This window comes from Poecilia latipinna, unplaced genomic scaffold (genome assembly GCF_001443285.1).
Source record: "Poecilia latipinna isolate Pla-1442-1.1 unplaced genomic scaffold, P_latipinna-1.0 Scaffold965, whole genome shotgun sequence".
NCBI classification, from domain to species: domain Eukaryota; kingdom Metazoa; phylum Chordata; class Actinopteri; order Cyprinodontiformes; family Poeciliidae; genus Poecilia; species Poecilia latipinna.
This window is the reverse complement of record NW_015113581.1, coordinates 95615-114764: the sequence shown is the minus strand read 5'-3', so window position 1 is coordinate 114764 and position 19150 is coordinate 95615. Positions and strand designations below refer to the sequence as shown.

The following is a 19150-nucleotide window of genomic DNA, read 5'->3' as shown; positions in this document are numbered from 1 at the left end:
TTATGCAGCCATTCCATTTAAAATATAATTGTAGTATGACTGATTCACGTCAACCGTTATTAAAAGAACCGGCATATTGAGTCGGCTCAGTAACCAACGCCACATTACATGCAATGCTGCTAGCACACAAGGAAAGCTGTTTTTATTTGTTGTGTAAGCTTTCAGCACGTTAGTATTCAATTACTGTTCTTGTAGCTTTAACTACATTTATATTTTCCCGAAGTATGCAGCAAGGTGAAAAGTTAGAAAAGGTCATTTTTATTGAACCGGTTTCAGCATGACAGAAAGAACAAGCAAAGACAAACCGAGGCGAAGCTTGTCATTGAAAAAGAAGAAAGGTGATGCTAAAGCTGGGACTTCTTCTACAACCAAAACCCCGATCACCAACTTCTTCAGCAGCCAGCCTCCACCGAACCTGGCCTGTCCCCTCTGTGGACAATTAGTCCCAAGATTCAAGATCAATGATCATATCGATTTGCAGTGTCAGAACTTTGATAGAGGAGACAGCACTGCAGCTTCTGGAGGTAGGAATGATTATTCAGGGGTGCAGCTGTCACCTGGAGGCAATCTGTCAAAGTCCCCTGAGACGGACCAGAAAGAGGACACAAAAACTAAAACGAGTCCTTATTTTAAGAAGAATAACCCCCAGCAAACTCCGCGGGACATAAACAATAAAACTGTGGTCAGAACCATTGACCTAGGAAGTCTGTCTTCAAAGTTATCCAGAAAATATCACAAGAAACCTGCAGAAGTTAGCAACACATCTGATCCGATGAGTTCGGCGGAGTCGACCAGCAGCTCCCAAAAGGAAAATGTCCAGACATTAGAAGACAATAATGATTGTATTTCAGCAGTGACGGAAGCTCCATCACCTGTAGAAAAACAATCAAATCAATCAATGGTTTCATCTAAACAGTCACCTTCACCTGCTAAGCAAACGAAGAGAAAAAAGAAAGCCACCTTTAGCGTCAAGGGGTCTCTTATCAGAAAGAAAGCGAAATATGAAGGTAGCGGTGGAGAGGCATCATCTTGTCTTGATCCAGAGGACACAAATACAGAAGGACAGGGATCTGACAAGCCTTTCAATTCAGAGTTGTCTGAGAAGAGTGATGCAGATGTAAAGGTAGAAACCTCTGATGCCCAATCACTTCCCTACTACCTGCGTAACTTCCGGACCGTGCTGCACGCTGTGTTGGAGAACGAGGACGACAGGATGCTCTTTAACCAGGAGGACATGTCCGCCGTACATGGATTTCAAAGCTTGTCAGGTATAGTTTTTTAACTGACGATTATTTTGCAATCGATTATTCTGACGATTAATCGACCAATTTGATAAAAAAAATGAGCACATTGTGCAGATTTTTTACTCAGCCACATAAGCGTTTTTATATAATACATTAAAAGATGAAGTGAAGCAAATTATTAAGTTCCTTTATTAAACAAGAAAGAGAAAATAATTTATTTAGCGAAAGGCTGATGATTTGCAGCAAAGGATGCATCTGCAGCTAAAAAATACTTCAAGTTAAAAGCTTGGCTCTTTCTGCTTGACTTAACGTCAATACAGTTTGGGGCTAATATGTTGATTATTTTTAGATTAACCAATCAATAATTGATGCTAAATGTGCTGAATAGATTTTTTTTTTTTGTTTAGTTGTTTTGTACAATTTGAACCAAGTGACGCTAAAGTTTTTACAGTCACATGTTTTTTTTAATATCTCAAATGAAATAAAGTTTAACAGTTTTGGCTTAAAAAGTCCTCTGAGAATGTTGTTATTTCAGTAAATGGCCAATTTGATGAGTCTGTATACTCCAGTTAACGATTAATCAATTACCAACTTAGTTGACGATTATTTCAGATTAATTGTTTCTGACAAAGCATGACCAGTAACTCACTGTCATGATTTTTGATTCTCCTAGTTATGGCTCAGAAGCTGTATGTGAGGCTCTTTCAGAGGAAACTGAAGTGGCTCCAGGTAAATAAACTGGATTATGGAGAGATCTGCAGTGATCTGGGATCTGTTGCTCAGGAACTGGCTCAAATAGGTTTTCTACAGACAGGTGAGTAATCCGTCCAATTAAACCTTGACTAGGACCTTTTAAATGCTTTCTGAGCTTTGATTTTTCTTGTGAACGTCTCTCTTTAAGAAAAGGACCTGGAGGATCTCATGGAGGCTCTGGATCTGCTGCCGGCTCCTGAACTCAAAGCTCTTGCTAAAACTTTCCATTTGGGCAGTTCTGGCACCCAAAAACAGCAGCTGGTCGATGGGCTTCTCCGTCTGAGCAGGCAGAAGTCTTTCTTCTCTCCGGCCTCCAGTCAGAGCAAAGTTGGGACAGTTATTCTGAAACGGTGAGATTAGGGTGACTAAAATCCTTGAAAATACTTTAATTTTTATATTTAGATGTTATCAGAGTTTGGAAAGTGCTTAATATTCAAGCAGCAGAATAAAGTAGATTTGATTAAAAGCCTAAATATTTACAGTTGAAATCAGATATTTTCATACACCTAACATAAAGACATTCACACATTTTTTTCTGACTGCTTGTCTGAAATTAAATTAGACTAAGATTTCTTCCTTTAGATTAGCTAGAATTACCAAAAATATTTCTATTTGCTAAATGCCAAAAACCTAGCAAGAACATTTTTAATTATTTTTGTAACTTTTTTTGTATATTTAAGGCCATTTACCTTACAGTTTTTGAATTGTTTCAGTGTAATTAATATTTATTGACTGACTTATTGATCTATGTAACTGAAATACAGGTTGGCTTTAGTTTTATATTTTAAACATGATTGAAATTGGGGGATTTTTGTTAAATTAGTGATTTATCCTCAGACCAGTCAGGTGTATAATGTGTGTGTGTGTGAGAGAAAGACTTTTCAAATCATAAAGCTTCAAATCATCATCAAATCATAAACTTTTACTGTGGGAAAAGTGTAGGAACCATGTGAAATTGTCATTTACTTTCGCTTTGTGGGTGTAAATACCTGCTGGAAGTAATCTTAATCTTAATTTAGTTTCTTTTATTTAAAGGGCGAAGCAGCTTGCAGGGTCCTGTGTGCGTCTGTCTCGCGGGCCTCGGGCCGTCTTCTCCCGCATCCTGCTGCTCTTCTCTTTGACGGACACGATGGACGAGGAGGAAATGGCGGCTGGAGGTCAGAATCAGCTTTTCACCATCCTGTTGGTGAACTCGGGTCGTCTGGCCTTTCCGGACTACGCCGTGCAGCGAGAGGCTAAAGTGTTTCGAGATAGAGAGGATCTCATCAGGTGAGGGTCTGCAGAAGGTTTCTTACTTATTTACCTGTTGAAGTCACATTTTGTCATCTTAAGAATCACAAATTAGCATTTTTCTATGTCATTTTTGCAGTTTGCCTTATAGGGGAAGCAGCAAACACGGAGGAAGGCGCTCTGTTCAGATGGAAGCAGGGCTGAAACAATTAAATGATTAATCGTGATTACTTGATTATTGAATTAATCATCAACTAATTTAGTAATCAAAATAACCAATAAAAGGAGTAGACAGACAAAAAAAGGCCATTTGGTGAAAGAACAACATATTCAGAGCTGTAATTAAGTTAAAACAGTTCAAAATATTTATACATTTTGATTTTAAGATAAAAATACACCGTTGTGTTTGTTTTACCCTAAACCCCTTGAGCAGCAAATTCCCTTAAGGAATGCTATGTTGTTGCATTTTAAGCACTAAAATGTATATTTTCTTATTTAACAAATATAATTATTTGCTTATTTGCATCTTTTACTGTATATCTAACATTTTATAAAAAAAGATGAATAATTGATAGAACAATCAATTATTCATTGATTAATTGATTATTTAAAGCCCTACTTTTCATATTTTAATTTGTTAAAAAAATACATAAACATATAGCTTTTTCCTTATAGTACACAATTTTGTCTCTACCTTCTGTTGATCTATCACACAAAATTGTAATAAAATACTTGTTTGTGGTTGTAAAGTTAAAAAATGCAGAAAACTTTCTGGGATATAAATATTATTTGTACTTCTTTTAGCACAAAAGGCTGAATTTTGTATTTATATTTATGGCTCCTTGCATTGCACCAGGTATGAAGCGTCCATGCGCGCCCTTATAGAGGTCACCGTGGCGATGCAGGGGGGTCAGTGGGATCAGGCCCTGCAGCTTTACACCTCTGCCAAAAAAACCTGGATTGAGCTCAGCAGCAACCATGACCTGAGGTCAGGACTTTCTAAGTCTTCTTCGTTGGTACTATTTCTGTAGAATTCATGACTGCTGACATTGTAATTTTCATGCAGTCACCAGGAAGAGCTGCCAGTGTTCCTCCGCAGCTTCACCACAGGATGGGCTTACACACGGATCTTATCCAGAGGAGTGGAGATTTTACAAAGGCTGCGTCGCTATGAGGTTTATCTGCATTTATTTTCTTTCTGCTAATCAAAGTGGTTTTGTTGTTTATGGAGCTAAACGTCTCGGCGGGGATCATATGGGTGCTTGAAATCCTTTAAGATGCTTCAATTGTTGTATGAAGTGCTTGATATTTAAACTGAACAGTTTTGCAATAAAGTGTAATTTAACACTTGATCAAATTTTGATCAAAATTTTCTTGTTTTGTTAGTTAGAAATGCCAATTTTTTTTCTATTTGCTAAATGCTAAGAAAACTTAGCCAGAACCTTTGTTATTTTTCATATTTAATTTTCTGAATGACTCAATGATTTATTGATCTGTATAACTGAAATAAAGGTTGTCTTATGTTTTGTTTAAATTAAACAGTTATTGAAATTGCAGATTTTTTTTGGTTTGTGTTTTGTTCTCAGATCAGTCAGGTGTGCGAGAGAAACTTTTCAAAACAGAAAACCTCGCTATATTTTAACTTATTTTTCCGTGCTGTAGAACTAAACAAGACATTATTAATAACCGTAGTGAGTAATGCCATATAATAGCGAATTGAAACTGTCTTTGTTAGTACATTTGCATTGATTTTTTTCTTCAAAATGAACTGCTGGAAAAGTTTGAAAACTTACCTTGGTGTATGAATTTTACTGTTTAGAGAGTGTACTAACCTTGTGTTAGTAATGGTGGTATTTCTATGAAACAGGAAGCAGTAGAAGAGCTGCAGGCCCTACTGAAGCAGAGTGTTTACTGTCCTGACAGCCGGGGCCGATGGTGGGACAGGCTGGCTCTCAACTTTCACCAGCACCTCAAAAAACCTGATCAAGTAAGCAGAAAACAGACCTGTTCTTTAATTTGTCTGGTTTATTAACATTCAAATGTTGCAACCCATATAAATATATATAAAAAAACCAAACCTTATTTATATTTTACAAACACTAATGCTGACTGATGCGATCATTATAGTTTAAATTCCCTGCTCTGCCTGCAGTGTTACCACACGGTGAGTGTATATCCTATTAGCGCTAAAGGCTACTGTGCCAAAGTCGTTGCAGTTTAGGACGCTTACAGATTAGAGCTGCTCCAGTGAGTGAAGCTGTAGTTTGAAGGAAAGGTAATGGGCATTACCCACATCCTTTTCAAAGCTTTAAAGGTGACCTACTATGCTTCCTCTAAAGGGTTGCAATAAGTTTATGGGCTATCCAAATCATGTTCATTTTTTCACAAAGTCATTCTTGTATAATAAGATTTTAGACCGATCAGTTCTACCTCTGTTGAGCTCCTTTCAAAATGAGCTGTTTTCGGACGTCTTGTCACTTTAAAACTCTTTATGACTTACTTTTCAAATCTCTGCCTGGATATTTTTGCTTATTTTCAGAACAGTTGCAGTTCTTTAAATGTCCTGTGAGTAAATAAATTTGCCCATTTATCCATAACAACTGGAATTTTCAACCTCTAGCAGTTATTTTCGCAATGTACCATCTATTTAAAGAGTGTTTCAGCAGATTAATTTCAGTCCCTGCTACGGCGGGGAGTAAAATTACCATAACAACTTTAGATTGGCTGGAAAGCGCAACTTCTCCCATTTTAGAAACCGTTGGAATTTTTCAGATGGCTCAAAGTGTCGCAAAATTATGGTACTGCAAATTTGACTGGTTCCCCGTTAGGTCTTATAGGGTTAAAACTAAAGAAGGTGCTGCTGGCCATGCCCTCCAACTCAGTGTTTACACTCGCATATGAAAATGGCTGCAAACAGATGCGCAATTATAGAACCGTACATCTTTGAAAAGCAGAAGTAGAGCCTCCTGCACAAGTAACAACATTGCAGCAATTGGTCTCTGAATGATAAGTTAACAAAAAATCAGTTGTCTTTCCCAGCAACTATTTCTTGTATATCACATGCATTGCATACAGCGGTAAAACCAGCTGACCAAATGTGTTGGAGCTCAGTAGAGGTTGCTAGGTAAAGGCACAGTACCTGTTGAATGTAACTGAAATGGCTCATTTTCCTGACACCAAAAATGGCTTAGTTTTATTTCAGAACCATTTCAGAATGGTTCAGGCTTTCCAAACCTTTCTCAGGCTTGAAAAAAATTTTTTTTTACTGGTTTCCCCCCCCCCCCCCAACATTTCTCTACTCAGGCTATCTGTGCTATGAGAGACGGGCTGTCGGATCCTCTGGTGCGCACAGGACACAAACTCTCCCTCCATCAGAGAGCTCTCCGGATGAAAGACGCTCCCAGCTGCAAAAAGTACCGGCTCCAACTCAGAGAGCTTCCTGCTGTCCAAATTCAAGACGTTAAACATGTCAGTTTGTCTACAGTGTGTTGATATGTGAGATATATTTTATTAAAGAAAGGAAATTCTGAGTTCTCTGTAACTTTCTTTCCAGGTGACCATTCGGGGTCAGCTGTTTCCTCACGAAGGCGGCATGGGGAAATCTAGATTTCTTTTACCAGAAACTGAAGAAGGAGACGGGAGTGCTCACTCTACTGTAATATGCTCTGTAGAAGAGCTCAGTTTGGCCCATTACCGACAACTAGGCTTTGACCAAGGTAAACCATTTACTGCTAGCCCCCAAAAAAAAATACAGGAAACCTCCAGAACAAAACTAGAACGTTGTCTTCTGTGTGAAAGGAATCCATGGAGAAGGTTCAACATTCTCAACCTTGTTTGGTCTCCTGATGTGGGACATTATCTTTATGGAAGGTATTCCAGACGTCTTCAGAAACCCATACCAGGTAAAGGAATGACTAATCCAGGGACCCGCAACATTTACAACCTAAACAGCCATTTTTACTCTCAGGACAGCCAAATAAAACTGCTAATATCTGCTATTCTACTGGGAAAATTGTTGGTATTTTTAAAGAACCATGATTTTATTTCTATTTTTAGGGTTTAAAATGAAGATGCATATAAAATTGAGCAAAAAGAGAATAGATCTTTTTTATGTAAAAATTTAAAAAGGCACTTAGATTCGAACCTAAAGACAGGAAAGACGGATCTAAAAACAAACTAGCATTATTACTTTTGGTGTAATTTTTATAAAGAAATTAAGTGCAAATATGGAAATAAACTGAAAAACTGTTAAAATTGTCAGTTAAACTCATTCGTTCTTTGGTTACCTAGCAACTCACTCACTCACTCACTCACTCACTCGCTCCTTGGTTGCCTAGCAACAACCTGCTGAGTAACTTGCACAGCAGCAGTTTTAAGATTTTCAACCTTGCATCAGAAAACTGCTTAAAAATAAACAAAACAGCATGGAGGGAAAACTGGATAAAAGAGGAAAAGTCATGCCACCGGTTTGGAAGTATTTTAGATAATTAAAACAAACAAACAAAAAAACTTATCACTAATTATCGATATCGACTGATATGAAAAACTTACGTCTTGATACATTTTTCATCCAGCCCTAATTTAAGCCCATAAAGGTTGAACTTTTTTTATTTGTTTCTCTTTTCTGTCCAGACTTGTCCTCTGGATCTTTACACCGACTGTTTCTATGAAAACAGACGGGAAGCCATCACCTCTCGCGTTCAGTTGCTCTGTGAAGCTTCTGTGGAAACGCTGTCTGCCATGCTGGAAGATGTCTGGACATCTCAGGAAGGGAAAGTGTGTTCGCTGGTCAGCTGGGAGCGTTTCTCGTCCCTCCAACAGGCACAGGTATTTACAGCATGATGCTGCCACCACCTTGTTTCACTTGGGAATGATTCAGAAGGAAATGCAGAGCTAGTTTTATGCAGTGCATGGTTTCGTAGCTGATTCTTTCCATTTTCAGATGATGGTTTTAGCAGACTGTGTGATGTTCAACACTTGGTATATTTCTCCCTGACCCTGACTGCTTTGTTCTTTGAATCTAACAGAATAAAATTTATCCTGTGATGTTTACAGTCTCTGATTGCATGTCTCGGCGGAGCCTTCCTTGGTGGAGTGACTGACCGAATGGCAAAAGACTACAGACACTGCAGAGGAGGTTTGCCTGACCTTGTTGTGTGGAACACCTCAAACAACACTTATAAGGTAATACCACCTCAGGGTAAACCATCCCTGCTTGGTTTGATGTCGAATTTGTTGTGTGTAAGATTTACGGAAGAGGATTAGTGCCAGTGGAAAATGACTCCCAATTCTGACTTGTTTCAGATTTAAAGTGAGAATTCTGAGGTAAAGAGGTCATAATTCTGAGATTAAAGTCAGAATTCTGAGGAAAAAATGTCAGAATTCTAAAGAAATAACTTCATAATTCTGAGGCAAAAAAATGTCCGAACTCTGGAAAAAATGTCAGAATTCTGAGATCAATGTCAACATTTTTGAGAAAATTGTCAGAATTTTGAGAAAGAAAAAAATGTAGAATTCTGAAATTAGTCAAATCTCAGAATTTAATCTCACATAACCCTGAGATTAAATTCATAATTCTGAGGAAAAAACATCAGAATTCTGGAAAAAAATGTCAGAATTTTGAGAAAATTGTCAGAATTCTGAGATTAGTGCCAGAATTCTGAGAAAGAAAAAAATAAAGTAGAATTCTGAGATTAGTCAAATCTCAGAATTTAATCTCGCATAACACTGAAATTGAAGTCAGAATTTTGAAGGAAAAACATCTAAATTTCTAAGGAAAGAAAAGTCAGGTTGATGTTTTTTTTTATTTGTCAGTGTCCCTAATCTTCTTCTGTGATTGATGAGTTCCTCTGTCGTTTCTGAATATTGGAAATCTTGTAACAGCTGGTGGAGGTGAAGGGGCCCAACGATCGTCTGTCTCAGAAGCAGCAGATCTGGTTGGATGAGCTGCAGAAACTCGGGGCTGACGTCGAGGTGTGTCACGTGACGGCCACCGGAGCCAGAGGAGCTCGTCTGGAGGAAATAAGCAAATAAGTTTCTACTGAGACACATTCATCTGCCAAAACGGAAACATCCTGGCAACAAGCTCCCAACAGGAAAAATAAATGTTTGTGTAATTTCTCCCACTGATTATTGCTGAAGAATATTTTGATCTGTACTCAAAAAATTGAAAACTCAATTGAAAACTTTAACTTTTAGGTTGTTCATCATAAGTTTTTATATTTGATGTATTTCTGGTGTCTTCCCTCATCTGCATCATGACTTCTAATGAGTTAATTGCATTAATTGCAAAAACAAAATCTTACCAAGTATATTTGGTTTAGGTTCTAGTACAAATATCTCAGTTTTGTTTTATTTCCAATGTTTTACTTTAAAGGAATTATTTATTTAAAGCAAGTTCCTATATCTTGCTGAAAATTTACTTGTAATTTAGTTTTCTCTTATTTCAAGTGTACTGAGATATTTGCACTAGAAGCTAAACCAAAAGTACTTGGTAAGATTTTGCGTTTTTGCAGTGCATCAAGCTTTTGGCCTAATTCAGGCTGAATATTTGACCCCTGTTCTTATCAAAAGTAGCTTCTGTTGCTGGGTTTTCTGGCAGAAGCTGGCTTTTAAAACGTCATTCACATATTCTCACCAGGAATGAGGTCAGAGTCATTTCTGAACTTTAGCTAATTCAGTTTTGTTGCTTTTCTGGGGTCATTTTCCAGCTCTAGCGCCCAACTGTTTCCACACCCAGTTGCTGGTTTTAAGTGTAATAATTAGGAAAAAGTTTGTCTTTATTACTCCAATTGCCTTGTCAAATGCCCCAATGAATTTTAGCAGAAAAACAGACCCTCATCATGATGCTACCAACACCATGCTTGGCAGTATTTTTAGGTTAGGAAGCCTAAAGAGTGCCATCCGTTTCTTATCTGACCATAAGATTTCCCCCAAAAAGCATTTTGCTTGTCCATGTGGTCCGGTTTAAAAATCAGTCAAGTTTGAATCTCTTATTTTAAATGCAGTCATTTCCTTCTTGGTTGGCAACCTTTTAGTGGTGCTTCCAGTTTGTGATTAGCCTGAGTCCTGGGAGTTTCTGGATTGTTAATAATTATGGTGACCATTTCCTTCCTGTCTTACTTCCTGTATTTAGCCACATTTCAAATAAAACAAAAATAGTATTGGCTAAAATCTGGCTTTTGAAAGATCAGTAAATGGTGATCGGCAAAAAAACTGCTATCGGTGCATCCCTAATCAGATGGTTGGAACCTGGAAGCAACTGGGCGTTCGAAGAGGTTAATGATCCCAAACTGGTTTTGGAAAGAATGAAACAGACTAGCATTAAGCTTCTTCATTGACACAATGCTTTAAAAGCCTGGTCTGTGTAAGGGAAAAACAAGTAATTTTACAATGAAATTTTACAATGAAAATCAACAAGCTGTTATTGTTTCCTGAAACTTGTTGATGAGCGCAAAATGTGTTTTTCTCTCTGAAACTTGCTGAAGCAGATTGAATGTACATATCTTAAGCTGCTTATGTACAAATTAATAATTATGGGAGACTGAAAATGTCAAACTTGTGCAACCAAAGTCTTTTTTTTTTTAAATTTAGCAACTAAAAATCCAGTCCATTCTGGAAAAAAATAACTCCTTGAAGTAAGTATTTTATACAAATGATGAGAAGATATAACCTTCTGATCAGCACTATAAAATACACCATATGATGAGCATCATAGGAGAGAGAGGAGATAATCAGAGGCAGGCTGTTTGCAGATAATTAGAGTTAATGCATGAATGGGTACAACCACCAGGAGAACCTTTATTCTTCTATTATAATGGAAACATGTATCATCAGTATGTCAGGTTACCAGGCAACTAAAAAAAAATCACATTTCCTTGGCAGCTCAATTTGCATCAACTCCATGAGTTTCTCCTTCAAATAATTACTGTGTTAATTGCCTCTAATGATGCTGATTTGATACTGATGTATTAAATATCAGCTGGTACCAAAGATGAAGTCTGAGGGTTGTTTTTATACATTCATAAATATGGTTTGTGTAATTAATGTGCAATTTATTCTCATGATTACTTCACAAATTAAAATGTCAGAGTTATTTTTTAAAAAACAAGTGAATTCTCACTGTTTTTGTTTGTTCTGGATATGATCTCTTGAAACAGATTTACACCAGTTCCTCGCAGCACAACCATGCAGCTAATAATGGGAGTGAGTGTAGGTAGGTGGGTGGGCGGCTGTGGGGATAAAATTAGATCATAAAAACAGAGAAATTCTTTGTAATGATTCCCAGAACACAGTGTGCTAATAATGAAATACCTGCTTTTGTGCTGATTGATCACAGCTTATAAGTTTGTTAAAGAAATATCTTACAATTAATTTCAATTTTTTTTTTCATGCAAGTGCACTATAACTGAACTGGATTTAACAGACACAGGTGCCTAGTAACTAGTTACATTTACTTAATTACATTTACTTGAGTAACTTTTTAAAAAAATATAAAGTTTTGGAGTATTTTTACTATGCTGTACTTTTACTTGATTAATTTTATTATGAAGTATCGGTGCTCTTGAATAAAATTCCTCGATTTTAAACATGTTTTAACCAAAAATTCACCAGACACGACACACACCTGTGGTTTTAAAGTTTCATAAGCTTTATAGTGAAAGAAAAATGTTTTCCTTTGCTTGATTTTGTTATGTTTTATTTATGTGGATATTTGTCATTTTTGTTCTTAACAAAATTTCCACTTAACTTTACATTGTGGTCCATCTGATGTCATTTTTAGATATTACATTTTTAATGTTTGGATCAGTTAGTCACCTTTTTGGCAAATACTTTTTTTACTCTTACTTGAGTAATTTTCAGGAGCTTTTACTTTTACTTGAGTAAAAATCTGTTGAAGCAGCGCTTCTCTTACTTGAGTACGTACAGTCTTTAGGTACTTTACCCATCTCTGCGCATGCAACATAATGCGACAGCAGAAATAGTAACTTTGACGTAAATTCCCTGTAATGGTGGATTTATCCCGTTTAACAGTAAGAGCTGCATCTTGTGTGTGCTGAAATGCATTCAGCCTCGGATCATGACCGCTTTTGGGGGAAGGGATCCCAGCTGCCCTGCGTGTGACGGCACGACGCTGGAGCTGGAGAGAGGAGGCGATGAGAGGAAGCTGCAATAAACACACAGGGCGTCTGCGCCTATCTAAATAGGACAATAAAGTGAAATAGGTATCAATGCTCTAACAATGGATTTGTCACCTCCGCTTCCACTCAAAGTTTTCCTCTTCGTTTACTTGCTAAACTACACCCAAGGTGAGTGGGGCATTTTGGGGGAGAAATCTTCGCAGGGGTGGGAGGAATACGCGAAGCAGTAGCTGTAGCAGCAGCGGCGGCTGAGGGGGAGCAGAAATCCCGATAGCCCGCTAGCTAACAGAGGGATCATCGGGGCCTGCTTGTTGTGAACAGGACTGCACCCTTTTCTCACTTCAAGCTAACAAAAGATGCGTTGCGTCAAAACCGACGGGGATTTACGCAGTTTGTTGCTGTAAACCGACAACGCAGAGTTGTTTCTGTTGTGTTGTCACTGTTTTATTTTTGTATATCGTCGGCTTCGGCCCCGGTTCTGTTGTTATCGTGCGAATGGAGCCGACAGCCATTGTTATGAGAAGATGGAGAAGCCGACTTGGTTAACGGACCGTTAGCTCGATGCTAACCTTCCAGTTAGCCGCTAACGTTAGCTGTTTTTGCCAAAACCCGAGGCTTCCAAGCTCATTTTCTCTTATACTGTTTGGTAAATGTTACTTCATGCAGACATTACTGTAATGTAACATAAATACAAGAATCAGTGCGGTATTGCCAATGTAATTGCTCATGGAGATTGTTGGGAGCTATTTTGTAAACATTAACAACGTACAGGGCTGTGAAACAGCATCTGCCTCCTTTTTTGTCATATTTACTTATTTCAAAGCAGCGAAGATATAACCAGGGTAAACATAAAATGCTGTAAGATGGAGACTTTATTTATTAAGTCCTATATTTATTGTGAATAACCACATTTTTGGAAAGTAGAGTTGTACTTATGTAGCCACAAACAGGGCTAATTACTGTCTGCCCAGGATAGGAACCTGTCAGACATCATAGGTTTGTAATTAAAGATCTGCAAAGGGGCAACAAAGCCATTTCTAAGACTTTGTGTCTCCAGCTTTGGAAATGGCCATAAATCACAAAAGAATGATTGATAGCTGCCCAAGTTAGGAAATAAATTCACATATGAGAAACATTCATGTTTTAACCACATAAAATGAGAAGTCAACAGGCGGCTCCGGAGGTAGAGATTTGTCCTGTGACTTGCGGGTTGCTGGTTTGAGTCCCATTTTCATCCGTCTCAGTCATTCTGTTCTTTGGCAAGACACTTCACCTGCCTTTTCTCTTGTTGGTGGTGGTCAGAGGGTGCAGTGGTGCCGATTGTTTGGCACAATCAGTGTGTGAATGACTGAAAAAGAAGTTCAAATTGTACAAATCCTGGACATTTACCAGAAATACTTCTTACTTCTCACCCTTTCTTCCAGACGACACTGCCAAGAAGTGCTGCCCTTTTGCTGTTACGACCGTTCCCATTTAACCAAGAACATATCTACATTTCAATGAGGTGTAAAAGATAAAAGTTCTCATTTTAACAAGATTGTGCTCCTGTATTTATTTCCTAGCTCTGACAGTTAAACACTTCCATAAAGTGAGAGCCAGAAATGAAGAAAACATGATGCAGTGGTGGTGACGTTAACCAGAATTTGTTCTGGAGCGCTTCATCTCTGCTGCAGGAGATCGCCAATACAATCCACAAATATATCGCCCCAGAAGTTTTCAATATAGCAAAGCACTGTTTGGACTGTAGTAACAGTTGTCTGACATATTCTAAGTGTAATTTACTCCCACTTTGCTTGCCAGCGTAACATTTAGTCTGTTGTTTGAGAACAAGGGGATGCAGGAAAACCTGTGTTTATTTAACACTGATCTCACAATATTTAGCAAAAATCTTGCTATTGCATGATTTATTAGTCACAAATAAAATGTTGCAGTAATGTCTCAAGTCCTGCTAACCTCAGTCAAATTGTATCCATTAGAGTTACCGAGAAGAGCACAAAGTTCTTCTCCAGTTTGATAAAACAAATCTTGATTATTCCCAAGGCTTTTGGGAAATTATTCTTTGCACTGACAAAACTGAAGTGAAACTTTTTGAAAGGTATGCGTCTGATTATATCCAATGAAAAACTAACAGCATTCCAGAAAACCATGTTTAATTATCTTTACTAGATTCTGCTCTCTTCCAGTAAATCATAAAAGTAAATGTCTCACCATCATTTAGGGATTTTAAAGCTCAAGTGCACATTATGCAAAAGGGACATTGATCTGAAACAACCCGGCAAGTCTGTCTCTGAGTGGCTAAAAACAATAAAGTGGGCTAGTCAAAATCGATATGATCGAAATGGTGTTAATATGAACTATTTTATTTTAAGGTTTAAGACAAGAGTATTGGCTCTGTGAGTAATTTATTGTCAAACTTTTATTTGCTTGTCTTCAGGCGAAATTATCAGAGTTCTTGTTACGAAGGATTTGTTTTTCATTCATTCAAAACTGCAAGGAGAAATGCACCGGCAAAAATGAGTTTCAAGCTTAATATTTCACAAAACAAAATGTACTTTGAGCATTGTTGCTTTACAGGGACAAATGCAACACTGGATTTTTTTATTTTTTTTATTTTTTTTTTTTTTACCAAGCTTTAGTAATAAAGTCAAAAATGAGTTCAGGCAACTTTTTCCTCTCTGAAAAGTTGCTGTTGTTAATCATTAACAAAGAATAGCATTAGTTATTCGTTGTTTATAAATCTTAAATAAAACAACTAAATCATTTTACAGCTATTTGGGACCCAACCATCATTTAAAATGTCACAACTTTCACTTGCTCTTTTATCAAAATCTGGTGATTTCTCTAAATAGGCGGTCTTTGTTTCATTATTTTACTTTTCTGGCATTTTTGAGAGACTTAGCGAATGAGGTAATTCCAAGCATTCTTCACTTCTCACAGTCACCTCAATGAAAAATTCAATGTTACCACTTAAATATTTGATACAGCTTATGAACAGTGAAGAGGCTGAAATCTGGAGCATTTATTTGTCTCTGTTACACAGTCTTTTATTTACAGTAAATTATAGTTCTTTAGTCAGGCTTAATTACCTGCCAGACAGCTCTAATTACATATTGTCTGTTTAATGAAAGTAGTGTCATTTGGAACTGGAGTGGGAAAGCTGCCTACTTTATATAATCCATTGGTTTGCTTCTTTTTTATTAGCAACAATAATAAAAACACCATTCGAACACATTTTTGTTGCTGTGGATTGACTTCTGTCTGCTTTTAAATGTGAAATGGGCGGATATGCATGAGAAACACTTGCCTTCATATCCTCCTCCTCCCACTCCTCTGGTGGTGAAATAATTCTGCTGCTTCTGCAGATGAGTGTAGCTCTAAAGCTGACACTTACTTGATTTTAATAGATTTAGCTCAGCCTTAAAATACAGATCATATAGAGCTTCTGTAGATTTCTGTCATTTTAATCCTGTGCTCCAAGTACCTGTCACTGGATCATCCCTAACACATTCAGAACTGTACTACTTATACAACATTTAGCCAAAATGCTGTGACCATACATCCACAGGGGCAAAATTCATATTTTGTACTTCATTTGGGTCTTAACTGCTTCTTAAAGCAGCCCAAGCAATTAAAAAACCCAACATTTTGGCAATAAATTAGGGTTTTTTTGGTGTCTGGAAAACAAGCCATATCAAAAAACCTCTTGATTGTTGAGTGGCACTTCACTGTTGCCTAACAACCACAGAAAAGCCCAGCACGTCTGAGCCCCAGCATGTTTGATCAGGTGGTTTTATTGCTGTATTTGCTGTACAATGGCTGCTGGAAAAGACAAGTGTTTTGTTGCTGACTTGCCATCCAGAAACCACTTCTTGGTTGCAAAGAAGGCTCTACCTCTGCTTTTCAAAGACGTGCATTTGTATAGTTGTGCATTGGTTTCAGGCATTTTCACGTGCGAGTGAAAATGCCTGAAACCAGCGAGCCAAAATCTTGTGCAAACAAGTTTAATGAACATGTTTTTTTAAAGCCTATAGACCTATCTTGGCATGTTCAAGGTAGATTAATACGTTAGACTAAAACAGTTGTGATCAGTCAATACATGTCAAGTAATGGTGATATTTGTATGTTGTCTGGAGTACAGTTTATTTCTGCAGATGCCAGCCGACTGGTATCTTGAGCATTTAAAGGTCAGCGCTTGGCAGTTTTCATGGTCCTCTGTTTTTGATCACAAGGGGATGAGATTTGTCTACAGAGATGCCCTACACTTGTGGAAAGTCAAAGTAGGATCAATTTTACTGCAGGAGATTAGGTTTTCCCAGCAGTAAGTGATGCTGTTTGCACTTATTGCTGTGTGTGTATTCGCTATTGGCTATTGTAGTGCAAGATAACTCACTGCACCCAGTCCAGAATGTTATTAAACCTAAACAGTACAAACTTCTATATACTCTGTTTTCAAAGTGCAAACCGAAGCAAAAGAAACAAAACCCCAATATTTTTGCCATTAATGATGTTTCTCACTGGAGTTTGGTTTTTCGGTGTTGAGTCTAAAGTGCCGTCCTGAGAAAACGAACTTCCAGCTGTCCCACAGTAAGACAAGACTCCTTTTATACTTCAGCTCAACTTTCAGTTTTGGTTTTTCCTCTTTTTCTTCTGGTGTTGAATGCTGTAAACCAGGGGAATCAAACTCATTTTCGTTTTAAAGGCCCGCTTGCGCCAGAATGTATTGATAAAACCTGATTACAAACTGTTAAAATATCAATAAATTCTTAAAATTAGATAATATTATTGAACATATTCTCACTCTGTCCAGGATTCTTTGATACTTTTTGTGATTTTTTTTTTGTCTTTTTTTTGCAATAATAATCAAAGTGTTTTTGGTATTAGTTTGGAAATATTTGAGATATTTGCGTTTATTATGGTAAATGTGACTTTTTAAATGTGACCTCAATTAGGGCTGAGGCAGCTGTTTAGCACAAGTAAGAAAGTTTTTGACAATTTATATTAAAAAAAATCTACAAATTAGCACAAAAAAGTGTGACGATTTGTTGATTTTGCATAAATTTCCATTATAATTCTCAATAAACTGGAGGGATTAATAAAACAGATTAGAAACTGCATTGATTTGATTGATAAATTAATGTTTAAGCACACTTAGTGTGTAGTTTATGTTGTAAAGCACTTTATGACTTTTCATGTCTGTGCACAAAATGTCATTAACATCAGTATCAGTCATTTTTTTAGCATATCTTCCTATTCTGTAGTTGCCTTTAGCTTTCAGTCTGTCAAGTCTGACTGTAAATATTATCAGTTTTTAAAATTATTGTCAGAGATTTTCTTTTTTGTCTATTGTGATTTATTACTCAGTGCTCCATGCAGCCTATGAGTAATAAGCAGTTATATATGTCTATAACTTAAATGAAAATGTATTTATTAACCTACAGAAATAGACATAAATCTTTCTGTGAGGAAAACATGATGTACCCAACGTCCTGTGTGATTCTGCAGTTATTGACATAAACTTTGGTCTAAATTATGAAACAGTTCTTGACACTGGTGGAGATGATTGTGGCTATTCATCGTAACGTGTCTGTCTGTCTGGTTTCTCCCTGCAGGACACTATAGGAACCCTCTGAACAAATACATCCGTCATTATGAAGGCCTGTCCTACGACACAGAGCTCATTCACAGCAAGCATCAGCGGGCCAAGAGGGCAATTTCTCATGAAGACAAGTTCCTTCATTTAGATTTTCATGCCCACGGAAGGTTGGTTGACATTTATTTGTGACCTCATGTGTTATTTGTTTGCAAACTAATCCCTTGTGTACGTATTGTTGTTGGTTAAGGGTTTAGGAGAAGGGATTTGCTTTAAGATTAAACCTTGTTTTTTTTTTTGCATTTGTTCCTGTTTACAGGGGATATTTTAGATCTGCACTGCAAACAAACCAAAATCTTACCAAGTATTTTTTGGTTTAGTTATTATTACAAATATCTTAATTTTGTCTTATTCCAAGTGTACTAACTTACAAATAACTTTTCAGCAAGATAAAGGAGCTTGTTTTAAGTAATTTGTTCCTTGATATTGATGGAAAAGCTCCAGCAAAGCAAAAACACACAATCTTAGCAAGTATTTTACTTTTATTTCTAGTGCAATTATCTTAGTAAACATGAATTAAGACAAAAGTAATTTAAAACTAAGTTATCAGCAAGATATAGAAGCTTGTTTTAAGTAAATAACTCCTTAAAATTGGTGAAGAATTACCTGTTCCACTGGCAGATTATTTCTTTATAACATGGGAAAAATGTCTTGTTATAAGTAAATGTATCTGCCAATGGAACTGGTACTTTTTAACTAATATTAAAGAACAAGCTTCTATTTCTTGCTGAAGAGATACTTGTACATTCATTTTGGTTTATTTAAAGTGTAATAAGATATTTGCACTAGAAACTAGACTAAAAATAATTGGTGAAATTTTTTACAGTGAGAAAACTTTTTTTTTTTTACATGACAGTGGATTTTTCACAAATTACTTAATTTTAAACAAGCTTCTATATCTTACTGAAAACTTATGTTAGTTTTGCCTTATTTCAGGTGTATTAAGATTTGCACTAGAAACTAAACCAAACATACTTGGTAATATTTTGTGTTTTTGCAGTGTGAAGTGCATATGAGTTTTAAATCTAAATCTTCAGTTGTTTTTTTTTTTTTTTTTTTTTTTTTTTTTTTTTTTTTTTTTTTGGTTAATTCCCAATAAAAAAAAAAATTTTAGGGTTTTTTTCCTTTAAGTT

General features: G+C 36.7%; 2 protein-coding genes across 2 annotated transcripts in view; both read left to right on the top strand.

Moving 5' to 3' along the window:
* Nucleotides 1-275: 275 nt before the first annotated feature.
* On the top strand, nucleotides 276-9414 carry fan1 (FANCD2 and FANCI associated nuclease 1). Its single transcript, XM_015049909.1, has 13 exons — nucleotides 276-1268; nucleotides 1918-2058; nucleotides 2146-2347; nucleotides 3033-3266; nucleotides 4084-4215; nucleotides 4294-4402; nucleotides 5095-5214; nucleotides 6531-6695; nucleotides 6781-6943; nucleotides 7026-7129; nucleotides 7860-8054; nucleotides 8283-8411; nucleotides 9111-9414. Exons 1-13 carry the CDS (start codon nucleotides 278-280, stop codon nucleotides 9258-9260), a joined length of 2835 nt encoding a protein of 944 aa, XP_014905395.1. The 5' UTR covers nucleotides 276-277; the 3' UTR covers nucleotides 9261-9414.
* Nucleotides 9415-12217: 2803 nt separating this feature from the next.
* The window catches only part of LOC106958140 (disintegrin and metalloproteinase domain-containing protein 10-like), a 32439-nt gene continuing 25506 nt past the window's right edge, over nucleotides 12218-19150 (top strand). Inside the window, exons 1-2 of the mRNA XM_015049905.1 lie at nucleotides 12218-12535; nucleotides 17977-18127. Of these exons, the coding sequence (XP_014905391.1) occupies nucleotides 12469-12535; nucleotides 17977-18127 (218 nt within the window). The 5' untranslated portion in view covers nucleotides 12218-12468. The remainder of the gene's footprint in view (nucleotides 12536-17976; nucleotides 18128-19150) is intronic.

Coding starts and splice junctions, on each gene's coding strand:
- fan1 (XM_015049909.1), top strand. CDS start 278: ATGACAGAAAGAACAAGCAAAGACAAACCGAGGCGAAGCTTGTCATTG. Junction 5,215..6,530: donor ACCTCAAAAAACCTGATCAA/GTAAGCAGAAAA, acceptor TTCTCTACTCAG/GCTATCTGTGCTATGAGAGA. Junction 6,696..6,780: donor AAATTCAAGACGTTAAACAT/GTCAGTTTGTCT, acceptor CTTTCTTTCCAG/GTGACCATTCGGGGTCAGCT.